Consider the following 13,977-nt stretch of genomic DNA (forward strand, 5'->3'; position numbering starts at 1 on the left):
CCTTCCCGCACACCAACTAGGGCTCTTTCGATAGCTTGAACTGCAGATTGGAGATGCAACTCTGTTGATTTCTTTATGAACACTGCGAATGATGACCCCAACCTAGCTTTGAATTCATCCAATAAATATTCCCAGCCAGAAAAAGATGATGCTTCAGAAAATCTCCTTTCTCCCATGGGTGTGTTTGTGCTTGTTTCATGAGATGCAAGAGTTGCCCTTTTCCCTTGTAAAGTTATGCATCTCCCTCGAGCCCGAACTGTAGCTGAACCATCTTGTCAAACAAATCTCTGGATAAGGTAGGATTAGTCAAAGGAAAATGATTCCCTAATTCTTCCAGATACTTCAGAACACCATCTAAACACACAAAATAATAGAAGTGTGGCACCTGAATTGCGTCCGCTGATTCCACATAATGCCAGCAAACTTATGCACCAAGCTTGACAACATGGGAGCGCTCTTAATATGCAAATTTAGCCTCATAATAGCAGAAGAGGCGATCAGCAACTGCCTGAGTAAAAATGCTGCGTTGGGGAAATCACCTTTTAGCATGCTTCTCAACAAAGGCTTATTTAAAGATTGCAGTTCAAATGAATCAACAGCAGTGAGAACACTAACAACACTATTTGCATCTTTCAAGCGCGGTCTTCTTCTATGAACACTACCAACTACAGAGGTATCACAGATGTCAGATGATGCTGAGCACATCACTGCAACTGCAGATTCATCCTGCAGTCCACCACATGCCATATCAGTGTCAGCATCATTGCCTTCCGGCAAAATCTTCTCTGCACCCAACAAATCTAAATTGTAGCCTGACTTCTGAAGATTATAGGCATGACATATAGTTGTGGACAACTGATTATCGTCAAGAATAAACATTTGTAGTAGAAGACTAGAAATTTCTTCAAAAACCTTTATACAGAGGTTGAGTTCGGAGATTGGTTCAAGTTTCCACCTTCACAACTTAGCTTTCTCATCACTATTTATCCCATCTGTGTCGATCACAACGCATGCTAGGCCCCATAACAACCCACTAAAAAACGAAATTATGGAAGCAAACTTGTTCAAATTTAAAGCATCAACAGAAACATCCTCTTTTCCATTACAAATGCCATTCTTCACATTTACAAGTAAGATCTGCATCTGTTCCTTCAAAATCTTAGCAACAACGTTTACACTTTTCCAGGCTTCAATATAATTGGATGAATTCAATAAACTTCTCTCTTCTTGGGCACATCCAAAATTCAGCTCAGCAACCTCAAGGAAACGAACAGCGTGATTGGATTGATATTTATTTAATGTCAGAAACACATAAAATGTGTGATCCATTAACGCCAAGATCATATCATGAACTTGATGATAAATATCTTTTGAGAATGATTCTTGAAGCCCAGCAACCATATGCACTGACTTGTAAGCCCATGAAACTGGAAATAAATCCCCAAAGAGTACAGTGTCTGAGGTTCGACTGGCTACTGTCGCCTCACAAGCAGTAATTATACATCTTAAGGCCTTCCGACAGGACACAAACAATCTGAAGAGCTCATAATAATAAGTTGAGTATGAATCATTCTGATAATCTAATAAGCCGCCAACAACAATCCTGAAAAACACAGAACTGGTTATATTAACAAATGCCTTGATTGAATGGGTACAAATATTAACTTCAATTCAAATTGATGGGAAAACACACAATATTACTTTTCATGAGATATGAATTCTTGAGACAGCTGGGGAAAAAGGTTCACATATACATAATGAGGTACTATTATCTTCACCCATGAAGTATTAGAAAAAATATCAGAATTACCAAACAAATTGAAACAAACAAGAGTCTTACCAAATTCCTCTCTTCTGCATACATTTTATGGAACTATATTCAAAAAATGAAACAACAAAAACAGAAACAGAAAGAAAACATAACTGAACTGGGCAACCATTTTAATCTTAGAACCCAACTCAACTAATTGAATATTTCATTTTATTGACTATTCGGAATTGGGAATGATAATTACTCGGTATAGAAGATTAAGCAAACTCTGACAAGCTGTAAATTTCATGATGGTAGATGGTTGGGAGTTTTGTCCTTTGCAACTTGAGGCTGAGGAACAATCAAATACATCGAGTTTGCTGCAGGAAATAGCCAATGATGAGTTCTCTAAATCACTTAAGACATTCGGCCAATTAGGTGATGATTTGAATTTAACATTGCCGGATGGAAAGTCGCTGATGAATGGTAATGTAGATTTCTCCAATGCACGGCAGAACCTCTTTGCAAAATACGCGCGGAAAAACTAATACAAGAGATAAAATAAATACCCTGATTGAGATTAACAGTAAATGAAAAGTGTGAAACAAAAAGAATCCCCAAAAAGATACAAATAAAAATATTTTGCAAGATACAACTTTGTGTGTGTGCATGTACACCACGCGAGGGTCAGGGGAAGCACCATTTGATCTTTGAAAGATGCTTACTCTTTGCTCATACAGACTGGAATCAATAAAGCACTGTGATGAGATTTGATGCAATGCCACATTCTTCAGCCTGTCAGCTTCATGGTTCTTGTGCTCTATAACCATCCCAAACCTGAGTGTGTAACTGAGTGTGTAACTGTCAACTGAATTAAATCTGAGGACAATGAGATGATAATATTATAAACCTTCTTCAAGAAATTAAGAGAAGCTCCCTCAGAGGCATCCTCTGTTCTCACATAAATCTTTTCATGCATAAAGACCAAAAGTACATTATTTATAGCATTAAGTGTGCAATGAATATCCAACAATTAATGGCCCACTTTCAGCTTAGTCTCAAGAAAGCCATTGATCTCAAGCAAAAGAGGCTCCATAATCAGTACAAAAAAATCGTGAAGTGACTTTCGTGTTCCTGGATTGAAACTAGTTGAGCAATAATTTTTTTCAACAATACGACTCTCAGAAGACATCATAGACGTTTGACCCAATGAACTATCTTCTAACTGCCTTGAACCTTCACTCTTCCCCATCATTTTGGTACTTGCAGTCAGCGCTAAATCTCTCTTTAGCTTTTTAACTTGATCAATAAGCAAGTGAAACAATACTCCTATGCTTTCTACTGCAAATGCATTCTTTGCAGCTAAAATTCCTTCCACTTTATCAAATAAATGTCTATGATAACTCTGGTTGATTGTTTTGGAATCTTTTGACTTCCCATCATTGGATGTGGCGTCTTTTTCAGTACTGCATAAGCTCAAAAACCCATCAATGTGGAGCGGGTGATAAAGCCCATGAGATAATACATCTTCAACAAGCTTCAGTATGTTTCTTCTCCAACCAGGATTACCTCCACCAATCTGGAGATGCAAGAGACCCAAGAGATGCAACAGAGGTTCAAGGAGCTTATTACTAAAATCACGAAATCCATCTTTCCGAGCGTGAGCCCTTAAAAACCTGGCAAATGGCTCAAGCACCAAGCACAAGAATTGGAAAACAAATACACCCTCATTGCCACTAACAAGAGCTTCACTGTAAAATTTGTGTCCAAGGTCAAGAACTGAACTTACAGTTATAATCCACATGTCTAAATTTTCATTTGAGAAGCCTTCTTGGGATGAAAATACCAAAGAAATACAATCAAGCACAGTAGTGTACAATTGTAACCCTTCACCAATAATTTTTTTGTTCAATAAGGACAGTGCGCTCCTTGCAATCCAACATATAGAGCGTAAAAGGTTCCGTGAGAAACTTAACGAAACATTTAATTTCAGAGACTCCTCCAAACAGAATTTGAAAATCTCCCAGCATCTTAAATCCAAATACGTATAAATAACTTCAGCTTGATGCTTCTCTCCACCACTCTCAACTTTCTTTCCTTCGGAAATCAACAATGACTGGATCCAATCACTGACAAAAATTACTAAACGTGACATGTTCACTGCTTGATTATCCTCATCACTGCTACCTCCTTCTTCCTTCACCCTCGACTTCACAAAACCATTAGCTAGTTCCACCTTCCTGCATTTACATCCCTCATTCATCACAACTCAACATTAACCCTCCTTTTGATCACTTATAAGTCAATGCAGACAACATGAAGCTTAAAGTCTTCGTTTTCACACACACGGACACCGATACATAATAACTCAAGTACAAAATAAACCCAAGAGATTGAGTCTAATTCAACTCACACTTTGCTTAAATTGGGTTATAAGTTCTATTGTTCATCAAGATTCTAACTTTCTCAGTCAAGAACCAAACTTTGTTCATACCCAATTTGAATTAAACTCAAAACTAAATCCCCATGTATCCAAACAGACTTAAACCAATGAAAGCAACAACAACAACTACAAAATGGGGATGAAGAAGAGTATACTAACTTGTGAAGATCAATCAAGGTGGTCCAGGTTCCTCCATGGACCACCTTGATTGGGTTCTTCAGCTTTTCCAACTTCAAAGTTTTGGTCTTGTGGTTCACTCTCGTTCTCTGGTGAATTGGTGCGGTTAGTCTTGGGTGGCCTTTCAGATTCTTCAGGTCCGCTCTGCTTTCTCTTCTTCTTGTTCTTCTTGGGTAGTCTCTGTTTAGGGTTAGCTCCAGAATCGGCCATGGTTGGATACTTGAGCTCAAGAGTTGCTGTGGGTTTTTGTGTTGGAGGTTTTGAAAAAAGGGTTTAGGGACTTTTGGGGTTTTAGTTGCAGCTTGGTAATTGAAGGGTGGGCAGAGATGATGTGCCGAACGGCGTCGTATTTTTAAAGCTCTCCCAAAATAAATAAAAAATAAATAGGAGTTAAAAAATTAAATTTTAGGGGTGACAATTTCTGACATCACCATCAACCGGACCGGTTTGGGTTGTCAGCCAACTGATAAGAATACATAAGTGCGGAAAATTATATATCACGAATCTTCTTTAGCTTACCTACAGACTAAATTATGTTTTGTGTCATGATTATCGACTTGAAATTGATTTGCTCTAAAATATGTTAATTTGAACACAATTTGCTTAACAAAAGGCTTCTTTTGACATCTGAAAATTTTATTTGTTTTTGTTAAAAGTAAAGTTCCTATTTAATGATACATGCATCGTGTCATCCACATATATGAATTGCTGAATAAACATAAACTATTTATTTACTGTCACTTATATTTAACAAATTGTTTTTGTTGTTGTTTGATAAGATTAGATAATCGTTTTGACATGAATTTCACATCTATTATATATAGTAAATTGAGACCACGAATACCATGAACATAAATTAATTATCACCCTTAATTTTAACCATCAGAACTAGGCCTGGGCACGGGCCGGGACCGCGTGCCAATTAGCTAGGCCCGGGACCAAGCCCATTTTTTTCGGGCCGGGCTCAAATAAAGATTTTCAGTTATAGGGACCGTGAAGGACCGGACCAAATAGGCCCGGGCCGGTCCTGCCGGGTTTTCGGGCCCAAACGAAGAGAATAACATCCAAACTCATCCCCAATAACTGCAGCTGCTTCGGGTTCCATCACTGCTTCGGGCACTATCAAAATCGATTCTTGAATCCTTGTACCTAGAAACAAAAAATTGGAATCAGATAACCCATGACTGAAAAAATAAACTAAAAAAGGAATTTTGAGTTACTGAACCATTTACTGGTTCCAAGCCATGACTGAAAACTCAGTTTGTATTACAACAAATTTCATATCAATGCGCATACGGAAACCACTAACTGAATGGATACCTTGCTGGGTTCGAAATCGGGAATGCTAGGTTCGAAATCAGAAATGCTAGGTTCGAATCGATTGCTGGGTTCGAATCGATTGCTGGGTTTCTGGAAATCGGGAACTCGAAGGCTACAGATGTTACGGATTGCTGGGTTTCGATTGATGGGTTCAAAATCGGGCTAGGGATTGCTGGGTTTACATCGGGTTTTCAATGGCTAGGAATTCGAGTGGGTTCGAGCTGATCGAGGAAGGGCAGAAGGGATTGAGGGCTACAGATGCTGGGTTTTTGGAAATTTCAAATTCGAAATCGGGAAAGCTCCTCGGCTGGGTTCGAGGCTTCGAGCTGCTAAGGGAAACTGGAGATTTCCAGAAGGGAGCTCCGAAGAAGCTCTTGATTTGTTCTGATCACTCTCTCGTTCATAAAGTCTCCACCTTTTGCATGCAGTTTTGGGCTCACAGTCAAAGCTCCCCTGTTTATTACAGGCTATTTCGATCAAAGAGGTATGTGGGTTTCTAGAAGGAGGAGTTGATTCCCTCCTTTTAGAGATTTAAGCTGTAGAAGGAGATTTAAGGCTGGGTTTGCAGAAGGAGGAGGTGAGTTTGAGGTCGGGGTTGCGTTTAGTAGTTTGGGAAAGGCTCGAGGTCAATAATTTCCAGAAGGAGGCTGTGAGTTTGAGACTTTGAGGTCTCTTAGTCAAGGCAATATACCTACAGATATTACCCTATATGACTTCGGGCTTTCAGCCATTTGAATAACAAGGCCCGGGACTGGCCCGATTAAACACAAATGGTCCGGGCTTCAATTTTTTGTGTTTTTTTTTCCTCAAAGCCCTGCCCGGACCTTTAGGTCTGGGCCGATTCGGTCCGGGTTTTCAGGCTAAAATGCCCAACCCTAATCAGAACTCTATTTTGTTACATTGATTCAGTGGCATGACTTCAATATTGATATTATTGATCGAAGAACCCTAAAATGTAAAACTCTTCATCTCGCCGAAATACGACATTGTGCATTGTAGTGCAGTGAAGTGTATAACTAATAGAAACCACATATACGTCATGTGTGCAAATGACCATGCCCATACAAAATTACCATATATACTCCAGATTGTAAACAGTCCTATAGACCAATACGATATGCCAAATTATAGTATATGCATGCTTCTATATATGATCTTACATTTAAGGATTATATTTACGTACTAAAACGAGGGCTGGGCATTTAGGCTGAAAACCCGAAATCCGGCCCTAAACCCTAAACCCATATCACGCGCCCCACAGAAGAACCAAATGTGATCCAACACAGGTTGACCATACTCTCCCCCAAACAATAAACTACTGTGACGCGATGATTTTCCATTGGCACTCAGTGCGCAATCAATGGACCACAAAAACACAGGCGGGAGCGGTTTGAGGAGTCTAAATAAGACACAGCAGGCGAATCCCATCCACTTGTTACTAAACCAACCTGGATGCAGCTCTACGGTTATCGAAGACCCCACACTTCGGTGATTGTACCACTCTGGAATTTCATTTCCAGGAAAAACAAAGCCAAATTCTTTATGGTCAAAAAATGCTCGACTCTTAAGGTATCGTGTTAGGAATGAAAGTGCTATACTCTCACAGCTTTGATTCTCCACCAGTTTGAAACAGTTAACAAAATATCCTCGTCCCAACGAATTGCTTTGATTGGCCAATGTATCTAATGAAATGCAGTTGTCAGCGTATACCCATGCATGAGATGGAAGCTCTGGTAATCTCCGAAGCTTGTGGCACCAATCCAAGCGAATACGGTCAAGTCTAGAGAGTTGGCCGATGCTCTTGGGTAGTCTACTGAATTGATTTCTGCTGAGATTTAATTCTCTTAATGAAGACAAGCATCCAAAATCACTGGGCATTGCTTCTTCAGAAAGATTGCAGTCACTTAGATTCAATTTAGTTAATGAATGCAAACCAGACAAACAAGGCAACGACAATCCTGCCGGAATGTGACTTCTTTTTCGCAATAACTGAAAGGGGATCAGATTCCATGATTTAGGTGACTCTGCTTTACACCCAGCAAGAGAGAATTCTTTGAGGTTTTTCAAAAGACCAATAGAGGAGGGCAGTTCTCTGATGCCACTTCCACTCACATCAAGCTTCTCCAAGCAAGCAACATGACCCAACTCATGCGGCAATTTGTCAAGCTTTGAGCAACCAGAAAGATTGAGATCTTTGAGAGATGTTAAGCCACCTACACTGCTTGGAAGTCGCACAAGATTCTTGCAATCTTTCAAGTTCAGCACAGCAAGTCTTTCAAGCACTTCAATTGTCGGGTCAACCTCATACAATCTTATACAACCTTCAAGAACCAGAAACTTGAGATACGGTATATCTTTAAAGTTTGGGGTGTTGACAAGATTTAGAGAGTGACTCAGATTAATGGTTTTCAAATTGCATAAAGGCTGCATGACAAGTAAAAATAGATAAAATTAGCTTCCATGATATATTCAACAATTATTATAAGTAATAAAAGAATGAGATAGTAATTATAGTATTACCTCTGGTCCTACCCAAAAATGTTTAAAACAACTATGAGACAAGCTTAGTTCGAGGAGCTTCTGAGGGTTGAAATGTGATGGCAAAGATTTTAACGGATACCTCATCCAATCAAGAATCCGTAAACTATTGGGAAGATATTCAAGTCCTTTAGGTAGGTTCCCATTCTCAATCTTCAGGTATCTCAATTTGTTCATCATTGAAAATGATTTCGGAGTCACGTCCATGTCTACTCCTGTTGATTCCACAAATATGCCTTCTATTGCTTCAGTTCCCTATCAACCAAATTTTATCATACCATAAAAAGCAGATTTAGTAGACTGACTTGTCATATAATGTACTAACAAATAACAGTTAAAATTAGTCTTGTACTAAATTTTCTTACAGTATTTTTGGTCAAGACATGTTTGACGTCTTCAAGAAGCCACAACCTACTGCACCTCCCTGGCTCGTTAGGAGATTCCCGGCGGACAATTTCCCGTCCCATTTCTTGGAGCAAATCGTGCATCCTTAGTCTTCCGTGCATCCTTATAATCGTGGCTCCTTCATGAAGGTCTGATATGCTGGCTTTCTTTGTCCAAATCCCAGAGAGAAGTTGCTTTTGTAAATTAAGTAGACCACTTTTTTCAACAGAGTTTCTAACATCGGTAAGAAGGAAACTAAATTCAAATTCACGAGAGATTCTCTCATACACCACTCTTACCATAGTAGTCTTACCAATCCCGCCCATTCCCCATATACCAATGAAGCGGACGTCATCCACCCCTACATCTAAAAGCAAATTGACTGGCTGCAATCTTGAGTCCATTCCAACTAGATTTTCCCCATAACTGAATGATGTAGGTTGCAATTTTGTCCATATAACTTCAACAATATCTCTAATGAGCTTTGATTCATACCTGCAGCACAGAATAGACTACTCATCAGGTTATTGACATGAAGATTCAGTTTATGAAAATGTCCCTGCATTGGACTTGATTTCTTATATATTCTTGTCATGACATCTAAAAAGCCTCATAAGCTCAATTGATTATCTGCCTATGCATCCGTGAGAGATGTAGATTCTTATTATGTATTCTATGCTTGTAAGATAGACACAGTTTGATATATATAATATGCTTCTGTTTATGTTTATGCTACTTGAGATAGGCTTGATGTTAATGCAAATCGACAAATCCATAACCTATATATTACGCTCCAGATTGTATGTATGACACTAGAACATCAAAATGTAATTTTGCATTACAGAAGGAAAGATAAAAACTCAGATTCTTCTCAAGTTTCGAGGAGGATATAGAAGAGTTATGCAGACTTTGTTTTAGTAGTTGGAGCATGAAGTTGCGTGTTGGGCACTGGTCAACTCCGAGCATTGGATGGGGCTCACCAGATGAGCAGCCCCGCTGACATCTGAGCACTTCCATGGAGGTGTTCTTGTTGTTGCGGTCATCATGGCATGTTGGAAAGACAGATTCCGGTGAAAGGGGAGTTCTTGAGGCCTTGTATGAGACCTGCCTGCAGAACTTGTATACCCCAGATGTCTGTTAATGTGATACCCTTTACCACTGGGAGTGCATTTGGATTGAATTTGTCATCAGGGTGGTCTCCAACATCTCCTGCAATCTTTATACCCTTCCGTGCCTTTTCCATGAACACATTTGAAACTGTTATGTTTCTTATGAAGCCTCCCCTACCGATGTTTGTTTTTATATGGATACCAACTCCTACGTTGTGAAGGTTTATGTGTTCGGCAAATACATTCTCCACTCCACCAGAGGTTTCACTTCCTATTGCAATTCCAGAAAATGGGGATGATCCTCTGATCCGACGGATGGTAATGTCGGAACTAGGGTGACCATAAGCAATCCCATACTCATCCCATCCACTTTTTACAGCCACAAGATCATCTCCAGTAGATATGTACGAGTCCTCTATGCAGACATTAGAGCTTGAATCTGTACAAGGGATATACAAAATACATGTTATAAATATAAGTGCTTCCCATTTGAAGAGGCAAATAAAGAACTGATTATCATAACTATTCTACAGCCAGTCCTGACATAAGGGGAATTTGCCCCTTCTTCTGGGTCTGACTTCAGACTTGCAACCTAATGATGTCTTAGCATTGAGTCTACTTTTCTATAGCTAAATGCAAAAATCATAATCAAACAGCACAAGGTGCTCAAGTGTTGACAGACCATGTCCCGTTCCTCTCATGATATTTATTGTTAAAGACCTCACTTTTGAATACACACATGCTATGTATCTAGAATACTTCCTTATACGAGAGATGAAATTGCATCTCCAATGCATGCTCCTCTAATCTATCCTCAAATCTAAGTGACTTCTGATGTATTTAATCTTAGCATGTAGCAGCACTAGTGTTTTCTTCAATGAACAATATGTGGTTTATTTAGAAAACAGGCATGTACCTGGATCAATTCCATCGGTGTTGGGAGAGTCAGCTGGAGCCAATATTGTGACATACCGGACAACAATGTTGCTGCAAAGATGGAAGTAGGTATCAGATCAATTACAGCTCTACCCTATACTCTTTGCAGAAGATAGATTAGAGTATTACATTATGAAGGGTAGTTTAGTGAGTCAAATAATTTAGCTGCTCATTTGATTAATTTCTGGGGTGATGGAGGGATCGTACCATTTGAGCCTAACATTAGCTTATCATCTGGATGCAAATTCATCAAGTAATTGAACTTCCGTGCATACAGAATCTCCAAGCTAATTATATTTAGACAGTATTTACCCTTGTTGAACAGGTTATTCCACTTTTCTACCACCTAACTATAACTATTGTCCCTATCCAGCTATAATGTGGAGCTCTCAGCTGTCAAAGTCTCCAAGCTAAACCAAACAGATACATGATAAACCCAGGTTTAGATGTAAAGTCACAGAACTAAGTCCATGTTTGGTTGTTACCTGGAATAAACAGGGTGAATATTCCAAAATGGAGAGTTCTGGAAAATCACATTGGAAATGATAATGTTTTTAGAGTTGATGAACTCAATGAGATTTGGTCTGGTGAATTGAAGAGTTCTTTGCCTCCACATGTTCCACCACACATCATCAATTGTCCCATTCTCACCTGAAAAGAAGCATTTTGTTAAATAAGATTTAGCTAGCCCCCAAAAAGATACACAAAGAAGTCTGATTGGGACCTACCAGTGATAACCACATCATGAACTCCATCGCCATGGATGAAGCTCACATATCTCCCTCCAGGGCGTTCTCTCCCCCTTCCATAAGACGGCAAAGGAGCAATTAAACGCCAATTCTTAGTGTCCTGATCAATCAATGAAGAGATTAGAAAGAGCAGACAAGCAAATGAAACAAAGGTCAGCAATTAAAGGCCAATTCTTAGTGTCCTGCTCAACCAATTAAGAGATTAGAAAGAGCAGACAAGCAAATGAAACAAGCGGTCAACAAATAAATCAGCAATCAAGTTTTCAAAACATCATATAGTAAAGGAAACCCAAAAAAAAAAGAACTCCCAACAATATTCACATAAGGATATCCTAGTGCTTACAACAATAACATATAGTCTAATATCTGGAAGCGTGCAAAAATTCATGATCAAATAGTTTGAAAACAATGCATTTTAAGAGATGCTTTACCTAACAGAATGTAGAGATTCTAACAAAATCACACACATCAATAGAAATTGGTATTTATGTGGAATAGCTTTCACCATGAAAGTTGACATCAGTCCATATTTAGTCTAGCACAACATTATGTTGTAAACTAACACAAGGACCAAAGCAGTGATAAATTAACAATGTGATTCGGCCAGTTAGCTCCAAGTACAGAATAGTATGGAACCATATGGCATGGTACACAGCCCTGGCGATTAGGGTCACACCAGTTTCCTGAATTAAGCACAAAATCATGCAATAATGTAGGAAAATTTGGCCGTTTACACACAAATATCTTGAGTACTTTTAACAATTGATCTTCGACTTTGCTTACAGCCTGATACATAAATAATTATGTTTTACAGATACATAAATAACAATTGATCTTCGACATGACTTTTAGGAGGGACAATAGTTGCAAATCCACCTTTGCCCATAATTAAAAAGAATAAAATGTATCCGAGCCATTCCTATCATCCTTGTGGGAACAACAATCCACTAATTTATTAATTGTGACAGTGTTGAAGAGGACAAAACCAGTGGCAACATATCTAGCTGTCCAGTTATTTTATAGTTAATTTTATAAATGCTACCATGCTCTTGTATAGACCCACCATCTATTTTTGCTTTCAAGCCTGGATCCACCATAATGCCTAACATCCACATATCCATTCTTGGTAATCCAAAAACAAAGCCAAAGTAATAGATAAACAAACACAACACAAATAGAGATTAGAAGGTATAGCTTTATAACAAAATCAAACACAATCATACTTAGCCCCCAAAATAATTCATCAATTAGTATTGACATTCATTAACTCTTTCATCAAAGTTAGCAAATGGTGAACCACATTCATCACAAAAACAATTTAGACCCTCAAATTAACTATAAGCATACTAATAGTGGGATTAAGAATCTAGCTACCTGTGTGGCTTTGATAACAGCACCTCTAGCCAAGTAGAGAGTCATGTGGCTAGTGAGATTGAAGCTGTCCGTTAAGTACACCCCAGGAGGTATGTAAAGAAGCGTGCCTCCTCTCCTGTGCAAATGCTGAATCCGATATATCGCCGCCCGAAACGCCTTGGTGTTAACCGTCACCGACGCCCCCAAAATCCGCTATCGAAATCTTATCGTAACGGTACTTCATTGGCACTATCCCTGAGCAGGTCACCGGCTCCGGCTCCGCCACGTAGCTGAGGCATAGGAAAATCGAAAGGAAGAACCAGAACCAGAAAGCACAAGGCATTTTCGTAAATTCGAGTGTTTTTGGAGGGGGTAAAATTGAGACGAGATAAAAGAGGTGAAGGAAGGAGCCAAAGGCAAAGGTCCAAAGAGAAGAGTCCAACAGTTGAAGTGATCTTTCTTTTTGTTAACCTGGAAAAAGGGTACTGCATTAATTAATTGAAAGACAATAGCTTGCGGTTAAGAGTTGAGAGCAGAGTGAGAAGGAGTGAAAATTCATACCAGTTGTGGTTGTCGGTTTGAGCTTAAAGCTCTGCTGAGACATCCAACGGCTGAAACGAGTCCAGTGGAAGTTGGGATCAGAGATTTTGGTCCGTTGAGGGATTATAGTAAGAGGAGAAGGGTTGTGAGTAGTAGAAGAAGAAGTTGGGGAGCACAGAGCACAGTGGCTTCTGTCACTGGAATAGCGTTTGCCAATAAATATATGAAAAACAAATACAAGCATCAACCACAAAAGCAGTGATTCCAAATAAAAAAAAAAAAGCAGATTGATTACACGTCACGAGAGGGAAATGCCGTTGAAGTTTTTTCTTTTCTGAAAGACCATATTCTTTTCTTTTCTGGAATCACAAAGACTCGGGTCATCAGCCTAATATGATGATGATCGTACTTGGAGTGGACAAAAAGTTAAAAACTCTACCTGGTTGACCACTTGACCCTATGAAATGATCAAAGCTCGTTAGGAACTTATAAAGTGACATCCCAAATCAAAATCATGATTTGTGCATAACGAGCATATAATAAAATCCCTACGAAAGTAGGCCATTATTAATGTTTGGGTGTCATATCCAGCCCACTTTGTCTAAAGCCCACTAGTCTAGCAATCCTTCCAATCTTTTCCCGCCAACATATATATCCTCCCAGTCCCTACCCTATCCC

General features: G+C 39.1%; 4 protein-coding genes and 1 pseudogene across 6 annotated transcripts in view; all 5 read right to left on the reverse strand.

Moving 5' to 3' along the window:
• LOC133737066 (uncharacterized) overlaps positions 1 to 13,977 on the reverse strand; it is a 104,351-nt gene that overhangs the window by 44,481 nt on the left and 45,893 nt on the right. The window lies entirely within an intron of this gene.
• LOC133738897 (uncharacterized) lies at positions 151 to 879 on the reverse strand. Its single transcript, XM_062166574.1, has 2 exons — positions 386 to 879; positions 151 to 287 (listed from the first exon to the last, which is right to left on the reverse strand). Exons 1-2 carry the CDS (start codon positions 877 to 879, stop codon positions 233 to 235), a joined length of 549 nt encoding a protein of 182 aa, XP_062022558.1. The 3' UTR covers positions 151 to 232.
• LOC133738896 (uncharacterized) lies at positions 1,472 to 4,694 on the reverse strand. 2 transcript variants are annotated; one of them, XM_062166572.1, is made up of 3 exons: positions 2,476 to 4,694; positions 2,016 to 2,294; positions 1,472 to 1,603 (listed from the first exon to the last, which is right to left on the reverse strand). In XM_062166572.1, exon 1 carries the CDS (start codon positions 4,011 to 4,013, stop codon positions 2,784 to 2,786), a length of 1,230 nt encoding a protein of 409 aa, XP_062022556.1. In that variant the 5' UTR covers positions 4,014 to 4,694; the 3' UTR covers positions 1,472 to 1,603; positions 2,016 to 2,294; positions 2,476 to 2,783. The 2 variants fall into 2 exon arrangements, with proteins under 2 accessions (XP_062022556.1, XP_062022555.1); XM_062166571.1 differs by having other exon boundaries at positions 2,016 to 4,694.
• Positions 6,811 to 9,218, reverse strand: LOC133738893 (TMV resistance protein N-like). 2 transcript variants are annotated; one of them, XM_062166570.1, is made up of 3 exons: positions 8,594 to 9,218; positions 8,223 to 8,483; positions 6,811 to 8,114 (listed from the first exon to the last, which is right to left on the reverse strand). In XM_062166570.1, exons 1-3 carry the CDS (start codon positions 9,014 to 9,016, stop codon positions 6,873 to 6,875), a joined length of 1,926 nt encoding a protein of 641 aa, XP_062022554.1. In that variant the 5' UTR covers positions 9,017 to 9,218; the 3' UTR covers positions 6,811 to 6,872. The 2 variants fall into 2 exon arrangements, with proteins under 2 accessions (XP_062022554.1, XP_062022553.1); XM_062166569.1 differs by having other exon boundaries at positions 6,812 to 8,114; positions 8,211 to 8,483.
• LOC133738895 (probable polygalacturonase) lies at positions 9,372 to 13,508 on the reverse strand (annotated as a pseudogene).

This window comes from Rosa rugosa, chromosome 3 (genome assembly GCF_958449725.1).
Source record: "Rosa rugosa chromosome 3, drRosRugo1.1, whole genome shotgun sequence".
In the NCBI taxonomy this organism is placed as follows: domain Eukaryota; kingdom Viridiplantae; phylum Streptophyta; class Magnoliopsida; order Rosales; family Rosaceae; genus Rosa; species Rosa rugosa.

Coding starts and splice junctions, on each gene's coding strand:
- LOC133738897 (XM_062166574.1), bottom strand. CDS start 879: ATGTTTATTCTTGACGATAATCAGTTGTCCACAACTATATGTCATGCC. Junction 288..385: donor AATCAGCGGACGCAATTCAG/GTGCCACACTTC, acceptor TACCTTATCCAG/AGATTTGTTTGACAAGATGG.
- LOC133738893 (XM_062166569.1), bottom strand. CDS start 9,016: ATGGACTCAAGATTGCAGCCAGTCAATTTGCTTTTAGATGTAGGGGTG. Junction 8,484..8,593: donor ATGTCTTGACCAAAAATACT/GTAAGAAAATTT, acceptor TTTGGTTGATAG/GGAACTGAAGCAATAGAAGG. Junction 8,115..8,210: donor ATTTTTGGGTAGGACCAGAG/GTAATACTATAA, acceptor CTTGTCATGCAG/CCTTTATGCAATTTGAAAAC.
- LOC133738896 (XM_062166572.1), bottom strand. CDS start 4,013: ATGAATGAGGGATGTAAATGCAGGAAGGTGGAACTAGCTAATGGTTTT.